This window comes from Eleginops maclovinus, chromosome 11 (genome assembly GCF_036324505.1).
Source record: "Eleginops maclovinus isolate JMC-PN-2008 ecotype Puerto Natales chromosome 11, JC_Emac_rtc_rv5, whole genome shotgun sequence".
Taxonomy (NCBI): Eukaryota; Metazoa; Chordata; class Actinopteri; order Perciformes; family Eleginopidae; genus Eleginops; species Eleginops maclovinus.
The window spans coordinates 22,119,455-22,130,455 of NC_086359.1; the positions used below are offsets into that span (position 1 = coordinate 22,119,455).

At 40.4% G+C, this 11,001-nt stretch overlaps 1 protein-coding gene across 1 annotated transcript; it reads left to right on the forward strand.

The window, feature by feature from the left end:
• The first annotated feature begins 5,000 nt into the window (after positions 1 to 5,000).
• pafah1b2 (platelet-activating factor acetylhydrolase 1b, catalytic subunit 2) lies at positions 5,001 to 10,726 on the forward strand. Its single transcript, XM_063895942.1, has 6 exons — positions 5,001 to 5,234; positions 5,668 to 5,749; positions 6,416 to 6,505; positions 6,717 to 6,833; positions 7,994 to 8,116; positions 8,466 to 10,726. The coding sequence occupies exons 2-6, from the start codon at positions 5,669 to 5,671 to the stop codon at positions 8,742 to 8,744; spliced, it is 690 nt and encodes a 229-aa protein (XP_063752012.1). The 5' UTR covers positions 5,001 to 5,234; position 5,668; the 3' UTR covers positions 8,745 to 10,726.
• Positions 10,727 to 11,001: the final 275 nt, after the last annotated feature.

Here is an 11,001-nt window from a genome sequence, read left to right on the forward strand (position 1 = left end):
TCGAAATCCGATGGTGAGTTATATGCATCAGCAAGTACTCTGGCTGCGCAATATAATGACGACTTATCTGCTGATTTTCCTGATCAGATCCTGTCATTTAGAAGCGCATTACTACCCGCTCTAAAAGAAATTGAACGTGGTGGGGTACAAGATTTGGCACGCACTCTCTTTGTGAAACACAGTTCCATATTGTCCAGTCTGCCTGACGTTGCCACAGCTATAAAATTGTTCTTGACCATACCCGTAACCGTTGCAACAGCAGAGAGGTCGTTTTCTAAACTAAAATTGATAAAAACATACTTGCGAAGCACTATGTCGCAAGATAGGCTACGGGGCCTAGCCATCATTTCTATAGAGAACAGGCGCGCTCGCAAGTTAGATTTAAACGGTGTGGTTAGAGACTTCGCTCATAGGTGCGCTAGGAGGAGTGCCCACATATACTCGTATCCAAAGATGTAAATGCTCTGTTTATCATCATTAATGTTACTTTTATTGCTGACTGTTGTTGCTGACTGTTTCATTGTTAGAATTATATGTAATAAATGGATTGGATAGCCTACTCTGTGTACAGAATATTAATGGGTTAACAAAACATCTATATAGGCCTATGGATTAAATGGGCATGGGATGTCAGGGGCTGAGTTGCAGCATCTTTTTCACTATTTTATGCAATCAAAACACACACACACAGGCCTATATATATATTAGGATATATATATAAAGAGAGAGAAGTAGGAGTAGGCTAGTAGTAAGGAGGCCGTGGCAGGTGGCGGTGGGGGGCCCCAGTCTAAGTACCTGCAGGGGGGCCCCAAGTGCTTGTGTTACGCCAGTGCATAAGTCAAAGCATATTGAGGGTCAACTTAAAGTTTGAAAGATTAAGTTAGTGTTCTGCTGACTGGTACCATCTTGTGGCCACAGTGTTGTATCACGAAAAGGCATTATTCACTTAGACACAGTGATATTCAAGTGTCATGGGTCATAGGCAGCGGTGGGAGAAGTACTCAGATGTTATACTTAAGTCAAAGCAGAAGTACCAGAGTGTAGGAATACTCAGTTGTAAAAGTAAAAAAGTACTACCATCAAAATCTACTTAAAGTACCAAAAGTAAAAGTAGACATTGTGCAGATTGGTCCATTTCAGAATAATATATATGATTAAAAAAAACTGAAAAGCAAATGATTATGGAAAAAGTCTTCTTCTGCACTGGATGGTTCCATAGATCAATAACTAATAGCATATTATAAACAGAATATGTTATAACAAAGAACATGATAAGGGTAAAACCCGAAATGACACAACACAAGCTGTGGAGTTAAAAAAATACGGAGATATCACAGGTATTATTCATAGAATATTTATTTAGAAGTGAAAACGACAAACCTACAGCCGCTGTTATACAGGAGGAAAATTAGATCCCCCACTTCAAACAGGACAGCACCTTGTTTGTAGTTCTAAAAGGTCTTATAGTAAAACTTGGACCATTTTAGTTACTAAATAATTACATTCAATAAACATCCTTCACACGACTGCACCATTCATTTCCAAATCATATCAAGGAACAAGTCAAGTGGATTAAAACCTGCAACAAGAAACAAGAGAAGGAAAGAGTGATAGAAAAAATTGTGTAAGGACTCCCACCAATTTAAACTGGAGATGGCAAATTCCTGTTGGAAATGTCCAAGCTTATTTGAAATAAATCGCTGTAAAAGGCCAGAAATGACCTGTGGCAAAACTGAGACTCCAGAACGAAACCTGGTTTTGTAAATAAGGGATGAAACAGAGCTTACTTGTTGTCTTGTTGGCCACTCTGAGGACGCCCTCTCCATTTCCTCCATTTCCTCCAGCTACATCAGGCGGGTTGAACAACCTGCAGGTGTAGGTACCACTGAAAGTCGGGGGCACCTGTAGCAGGGTGATGGAGGCGTCTTTTTTCACAACATCCCCTGACCACACAACATGGTTTCTAAAATGCCCATCATATTGGTGCTGTTTTGTAGTTTTTAAGGGGCGGAGTAAAATAAGCTACTTAGTAGGAGGTTATCATGTTTATCTCATGATGACAATATTAAAACCCTTCCTTTTGCACTTGGTTTAGGCAAAGCAAGACTCATTTCTAGGAGTCTGTACACATTTTGTAGCACAGTACAGCATGCTGTTTTGTTTCAGAGTCTGAATGCATCTCAGTACTGTGAATGATATATAAAACTACAGGTACGACTGAAAGCCGGGGGAACCTGCAGCAGGGTGATGGAGGCTTCTTTTTTTTCACAACATCCCCTGACCACACAACATGGTTTCTAAAATGCCCATCGGGAGGAAGGTAAGTATGGCTTCACATTGTAGTAGAACACCTGAAACACACAGGCACAAAATCTGTATTTGCACACATTATGATATTTTAAAGATAAATGAAATTGAAACACAATTCAAGCATCTTCAGAGCATCATCTTAAAACATCCAGTGCCACACACCGACTCCTCAGGTCCTCCGTGCAGGGGCCTGAACATCCAGCTCACTGACAAATACCCGACAGGATATCCGGAACTGAAGATGTACCTCAGTTTCACATCTGTCCCGTTGAAGGCTTCCACCTCACTTGCAGTATAAACTTGAATCCCTCTGACTTGTTGCACCCCTAAAGAAACAAAGACGATGTTAGAACACTGATCAAAATGTCCTCTTATACACATACTGTAAGCCTGGAGTGACGAACACAAATAACTGTTTCACAATGCTCTCTAATTGGTTTGTCTGAGTATAGATTGTCTTGTGTCTGTAGCTTTAAATAGACAAAAATAAACCGTTTTTGTACCTATGGATATATTAATTAAGTTATAGTATGAATCAACAAAACCAGAGGATTTTTGTATTGCCGGTAATGCATCCTGGTTAATGCTCTACTTTTGCAACTGGTTAATGATTGTAAGGGTGTGTAGAGTTCAGGGTTTTGACTGGATACTGCATGTGTTTAACAAATAACAATGACCAGACTGGGTGCATGTTTTATTTGCATAAACATGTGAAACATGACATTTCTGCATTTACAGCTTTATATTACTGACTGCCAAACTATCACTTCATGTGGAGTAGAACATGTTTAGATGTAGTGGCATCAAAAGACTTCAACTGCATAGGAATACTTTGATACTGTCTCCAAAATAAGGCGGTTAAAAGGAGCAAAATATTAAAGTGTATGTAAATGTATAAAATAAATAAATGTGTTATAAGGTAGAATTAGAATAATTCATTTTGTTTGTACAAAAAAAAAAAATATATATATATATATATATATTTTTAAACACTCTCAAATACTGTGTTGGTAGTAAGCACGTGCAAATGAAAATAGCCAACCTTTCTATTAAGTTAATTTAATCTACATGCTTGTTGGGATGCACTGCGTTCAGGTTCTACATTTATATAATATCCCAGTATTAATCAGAACCAGTGTTTGCTGCTACAGCCTTCAGAAAAGTTGTAGGTTATTTAAATTTACCAGGCAATAATAATCCTACCACGAAAACACAAAGCAGGATCATCTGATTCATGGTGTGCATGTCCAACACCATGAATCAGATGATCCTGCTTTGTGTTTTCGTCATGACATGGACATTTTTTACAGCAAAATGGGAAGGGCTAAATATTGGTGGTGTTTTGTAGTTTCTAATGGGCGGAAGTAAAATAAGCCTATAGTAGGAGGTTATCATGGTTATCTCATGATGACAATATTAAAACCCTTTCCTTTTGCACTTGCATAGCACAAATGCTGATCAGTCAAAGCAGAACTCATTTCTAGGAGTCTTTACACATTTTGTAGCACAGTGCAGTATGCTGTTTTGTTTCAGAGTCTGAATGCATCTCAGTACTGTGAATGCTATATAAAACAATACACCTTCCTGTGATGTTAGGGCATTATAAATCAGACTAGACAGATTATTTGCTAAAGGAAGAGAACATGTTACCCACCAAAGTTGATCATAAGTGAAAAGAAGAATGCTTACTTTAAAAAGAAAATAAATCTAAACTGATGAGATGGTTACAATGGTTGAGTAGTTATACAAACAACTATAGTGTTATGTGTATGGCAGAAAGAGGAACTCAACAGTATGGGTGAAGTGCTGATCTGGTTGATCACGTTTTAGTTCAGATTTGATGTGATACAAACAACCATGTTCACATGTTCTCTGCAATTTAGGGTAAGAGATCTGAAACAATTGTGTGTATCTAAAGTGATACATTAATTAAACTTTGTAATTCATGTTGGTTGTGTTGAAAGCATTATTTCCAACAACTGCTGAAAAAAATAGGTTGACATTTCCTGTATTTCATACTGCACAGGAATGCAGTTTTGGATCAAACATGACCATGGTGCATTGCGATAATCTGACAGGCAGGGCTCATGGCTGGGCTGAAATCAGAGATGGTGTATTAACAAAGATGCTCTCTAAACATACACAGTCTTTGGTGTTAAAATGGACAGAGTGAAAGTAAGAGAGTCATACAGAAAAGATGTCGGTAGTGCTGTAAGCTGTCTGAACTATAATATACCCTCACACTTCAAATTAATTTCCTCCGTAGTGTCTGACACCAACTGAAAATATCTCTAATCACGGAGTTATTCGTTGTTTGCGAATTGGGAGTAAACACTATTAGGGTTATAAAGTTCTTATCGTCTATGGTTTAATGCAGCATTTTTGCACCAGGTACCAACCCATGATACATTGCGGGACTAGCTGTTTGGGGTTTTTCTTCCCCTGTGCATTACCTGTCAGGAAAGAGCACTTCGGCTGTGTGTCGACCTGAACAACCTCCACAGTTTACATAAGGTAGCAGTAGCAGCATGTTTGGTTTAGGCTGCATAAGGTTTTTGATGCCATGATACTAAGAGTTTGAGTCTGGTTATGTATGCAGCCCATGGATGTTGCAGCCAGTCACAAATGTCTGCGCGTCAGACAATACTCAGGGTACAAAACTACATTATCTAGCATTTAGCTCGCTGCAGTGCTCTCGAACGGCTAGACTGGGTAGTTACGGCTAGTGGTATCCAATGTGTACCCTTTTCCCGTTACACTCTCTGTAGTTTGCCTTCTTGACACACCTTTTGTTGTCTCGTCTAGCTATCGTTGGCTAACCGTTGCTAGCTAGCGAGCATCACCCGCCAGCGGTGAATTGAAGTCAGGGCAAAACAGCTACTGAAGCCGAGGGAGCCGAGACTTGACGGCCGACACCCTGCCAGGTACTTTGTCTTTGAAATTAGTAACGAAATATGTTTTTACATTGTCATATTTATGACGGTCTTGTCAAACGTTGAGAATCAGAGCTGCAGCCATAACAGCCTCCAGTCATTAGCAGGATAGCTAGCTGGCTAACAAGCTAACGTCATATAAAATGTCACACAGCAGGTTTCACCTGCGCTGTGATCCTTAAGCCTGGAAAGCGAATTCACGTTTGCCTGTATCTCTATTATGCCAGTGCCTCTGCTGCTGAGATGTTAAGCTGCTGCATCACAGCGTAGGATTCTGCTAGCTAGTGTTGATGCGATCCCTTTTTAACGCAGCCCAACCTACAACAACATCAACACGTCCGCTTTCATATACGCCTCGTGTCTCTGTTCATTTAGAGCTATATGTTGTTTTTTATGTGTGAATACGTGGTGGTTTCTCCTGCAGGATGAGTGGTGATGAAGTGAACCCAGCTGCAGTGGCAAAGCCAGTTGAGGATTTGCAAGGAGATGACCGGTGGATGTCCCAGGTTTGTTTTTTAGCTATAGTATATAAAAACTTCTCACAAATTGACAGCAGGGAAAGCAGAACAACAGTTGCACCATTTCATTGGGCATTGTCTTTATTATTCCCAACTCTGCATGACACTTTCCACTCAAACACATGCACAATAAATGTTAAAGCGTATGTTGTTTAATATCATTTTCTCATGTGTCTGTATGCTCAAGTTATTGACATTCAAATCTCCTGCACGTTAGAATTTGTGACTTTATTCTAGGATATCCTATTATTTATCTGCCCTTAAATACAACACATGTTTTAATGCAGCAACAACACATCTACTATTGTGTTACATCTCCTCCGTTCATTGTCAATATTGTGCGTAGATCCCAAAGCTAGAGGCTGGAAAAACAATGTTCATGAAATGATGCTTTGACAGTATTTTCAATTATATAAGTTTCAAATCTGGGGTAAAGCTTGATGGTACCATTCCCAAGATGGGTGTATTTCTTTCAGAGCATCACTTTATCTAGTTGTTTAGTGGAGATAGATTGAAATGCATAGTAAAGAACTGATTTATATTGCATTGTTTTCTTTTAAGTGTATTTTTAGATCATTTATCTATGCTACCTCTCACAGTTATTGACTGCATCTCAAGCTCTGTTGTGACAAGGCTGCGTTGTTGTTTTTACAGCACACAAGATTTGTGCAGGAGTGTAAGGATGCTGAACCAGATGTACTTTTTGTGGGAGATTCTATGATACAACTAATGAGGCAGAATGAGGTGAGGCAAGATCTTTTAAACCCGCTTATTTGACTCACTTGCATCTTTTACGTTGTTTTTACTGAATCATACTATTTTCGCTCAGTGTAAGTGTACATTTGTAATGCTAACTCTCTTTATATTCACTCAGCCTCACTGAGTTGCTCGATATAAGTCACCAAAGTTCCGAGATGTTCAGATGAATTGCAGATGTTTGTTTTCCTGTGCACAGGTCTGGAGGGAGTTATTCTCTCCACTTCATGCGCTTAACTTTGGCATTGGAGGGGACAACACCTGTAACGTGCTGTGGAGGCTGCAGAATGGAGAGCTGGATAACATCCGTCCCAAGGTGAGAAAAGCCTGTCAACACCTCCAGCATAAAGTACACTCTTTTACATCTCACATGCACAACAAATACTCTGCATACGCATTTCATTTCCGATATCCTTGAAACACCATGTGGATTAGGGCTGCACGATTTGGTTAAAAAGTCATATTGCGATTACTGTGGACAATATTGCGATTTAATCAACAAAGTGTAATATGTACTTGCTTGGTCAGGGAAAGAAATACAGACATAGGATCATTTTGAGATCTGTATTCTCAAAGAATCATAAACAAATACAATAACAGAAATATCTTAGTAGTAGGCTGCTGGTTTGAAAAAAACTTAAAATTTGACAAAACAAAAACAAAAATATCTTCTTTGAAAATAAAGGTTTTTTCTGCATACTTTCTGCACTACTATACAGTAAATATAAGAAAACATACACATTTTCCTAAAATAAGACATTTTGAGCTCTCATGTAAACATGCATAATGCTGCGCTATACTATGCCGCCAAACCCCGTTGCCAAGCAACGCTTATTGTTAAGGTGTCCTTCGATAAGTAGGCAGTCATATCATTAGCTAATGCTAGCTGGATCTGATCGATATGGACATAATACAGAGTGAAAGCTGACGCACGAGAGAGGTCAGTGATCAGGATCAGCTGCTGCTGACGGAGAACACGCAGCTACATGATCACCGGCGCTGTGACGGGACTGGTGAGCGGAGCCAAACACACACTTCAAGTTAAAGACCTAACACACTTAGTTATCTTATCTACATCTGGAACTAGCTAAACTAGTTATAACTAGGTTTATTCTTTACTGTCGAGTCACCCGTTACTGGATTAGTGAGCTGCATGAGACGGATACAGACTGGCTGTGGCAAAATAAAAAAAAGAGACACGAGAGGGAATTATGACCTGGTTGACTTCCTGACAAAAAAAGAGTATGCCAACAGTAGTAAGTGATTGTATGTTGAGCCAGGGTTTCATTGATTTTGTTGTTTTGTTTTTTATTAGTGGTGCTGATGATAAAGACATAGGGAACAGCTTACACTGCTGACCAATTACCCAGATATCAAGCCAGGACGACTCATTCCTACAGCACAACTAACCGGATGCTAGCAATTGAACTGCGTTCAGTAAACGTGAACACGGTGTCTGTCTGTGGTCTTATCCAGGTGGTGGTGCTGTGGGTAGGAACCAATAACCACCCACACACAGCAGAGCAAGTTGCAGGAGGAATTCATGCTATTGTGCAACTGCTCATGTCCCGCATACCCAAGGCCAAGATAGTTGTTCTGGTAAGTATTTAGCTGTGTGTCTTTTGCTGCTCTCTGTTTGTTTAAACTCAATATTTAGCTTCCTTTGGTCTGTTCTCTCTGCAGTTACACATTGAGAAAAACATACATTTTCCAATTTGCCAATATATTTTCTTAAAAATAAAGTATTGTTATTAAAATCGACACAAAAGTATTGGTCAAGAACCTTTAATATGATGAACATTGCATGATAAAGAAAAGATATAACAAAACTAGATGCATCCAATGTGGTTCTTCCTCATCCATTGCTAACAAAATAAAAAGATATGAAGGTTTGACTCTCGACACATGGGCTTTAATAAATGGGTACAAAATATTTGTCTTGACTCAGGGATTGTTGCCTCGAGGGGAGCGACCCAACCCTCTGAGGGAGAAAAACGCGGCGGTAAACGAGATTCTGTCCGACTCACTGCCGCGGCTGGGCCGGGCTCAGCTCCTGGATGTGAGCCGGGAGTTTGTTCACTCTGACGGCGCCATCAGCCCGCAGGACATGTTTGACTTCCTCCACCTGACGCAGACAGGTTACCGCACGCTGGCCAAGCCCCTCAGTGACCTGCTGCTGCAGATCCTTGAGGAGAAGCCAGAGGAGCGGCCGGTGTCGCTGGTTTGACGGGCCGCGGCCCGGCAGCACATTTATCCAGAGGTATGTCTCACCCGCTGCTGGGGGAGACATGTCCCTGGTATCTGGAGGAGGAAGGGCCCACTCATAGGGTGGGGGGGAGGCACACCAATGTGAGTGGGCCCTGAAGGGGTGTGGGATCACATACATGAGCGGAGGGATGGGTGTGGAGAGGGAGAGAGACCTCAATACAGACGTACACACTGTGAATGCAAAGGTTTACCAATGTCAGGCTGCTCTGAATTATAGACGGAAATACCGAGCTCACGCGGGACCTCAGGGGAACACACACTTCAATTAGTCAATACAAGTGTGTTTCCCTCTGAGATGTGACCGAAAAAACAATGACATTTCCTCTTCTGTGATTTGACTGCAAACAGGTGGCTGCGACCTTTATGTTAACACATAAGAAGTGCACTGCGCCACACACACACACACACACACACACACACAGAAAGAAAACGTTAAACAACATTACACAATGTTATGAGTCTGTGTTCCCAACCCTAGGGTCAAGGCCCCCTAAGGTGGCACCAAAGATGTCAAAAGATAGTTTAGAGATAAGATGGGAAATATTCTCACCTCTGCGGCCAAATTGAAACAATCTGAGAAGTTAAAGTAACTCTTGGTGAGGCACAGTAGCCTCTAAAGGTCGCCTGGTCCAAAGGTCGGGAACCACTGTTAATGTGCAGTTATGTATCGCAGTCATTTAAAATCACTCTCACTGTTAGGTGATGTGCTTTAATTATCCAGTCAAGCAAACGTCATAAAAATTACACATATTGACTTTGATAGTTTTGTCTTTATGTTTATCATTTGATTTACTCAGCAAGAGAAGAGCAGTCTAAATGTTTACTTCTGAATTGAGTATGTCACTACATCAAAGTAGATTTGAACCTATCAATATCAGATATATCGGGGGAGATGACTACTTCCCGACAAACACATTCACTACGCCTCTGTCTTAAATGATTGAACATCAGGTGAAAATGATGTTGTCATATTTACTCAGTATTGATGTAAGGCTAACCAAGGTTTCTGAAACGTCCTTGTTTAAAACGTGTGATTACATTTTACTTATTAATCTACTGTGACATTTGATGTCTTAAAAACTAGCGTTTGAAACGTTTTGTGTTGCCAAAACAAAGACCTGCCAGCTTTTGAACATGTTTGATCCTACCATTTCATTAGCTCGATTTTATTTGTCCCAATAAATCAGAAACTGATGTGGATTCTCGCTTCAGCTCCGGTCCAGGTGCAGGTTATTCCATATGAAAACTCAGATGGATTTGGAATATCCCTCTCTGTATCTCACACCAATATTAAAATATTAACAGTCCAACACTTGGACAGGCACATGCTCTCTCTCCTTCTCCCTCCTAAATAAATGAATATTCAGTATTTTCTTCATTCTGCTTCTCACCTCCTCTTCTCTCCCAGTTGTATTATAGTGGACTCTCACCCCGGGCCCTGACATTTGTAGTTACTGAATATTTTTAGGAATAAAAAGTAGCCACATGGTCAAGCTCCTGAACACGGCTATACTGATCATTGTCGCGCCAAATGCTTTTAAGCAAATATAATTCTGGTTAAAAACATGACGTCTGTTAGCTTCTGCTGTAGCCGCTTCTTCATGAGTCAAATGATCCGATGTTGCTGTCTTAAGCTCTGCACACCTGCGTGCTGTGTGATTATATAAGTGGTGTATGTGTGTGTGCCTTAAGTGTTCCTAGGGATGGTTGTGTACAGTATGTCTGGTACTGGATTGTGTAAGTTGGACATATGAGTGTCTTAGATGTGCCCCCCCCCCCCCCCCCTGCTGTATATAAGACATGAAGCTTGAGGAAATTATGTTTGAAGGGGGTTCAGATTGTGGGAGTCTGTGTTTGGTGCGATGCAACATGTGCACTGTTTTAGCTCATGTCATGTTGAGGTAAAGCATTCCAATAAAGAAAACAAGGATCTGATCAACAGTTGGGAGTGGTCTTTTCTATTTTGGTCATTTATCAATATTATTAAAGTGTGAGCTACGGAAGCCCAGAGGTGAAAAGGAAAAAAAACAACTAAATAATATTGTTCTTTTTCTTTATGGAATGTTTGTGATTTAGTTTTCACCTGCCTCTCAGGGCTCTCTTAGTGTTCATATTTTAATGTTTAAGAGAAACAGAAGATTGTCTTTTCTGGTGGTTCTGAAATGAAGTGATCTCAGCGCTGTCACACTCGCCAGCAGAGGGAACCATTTCATCAG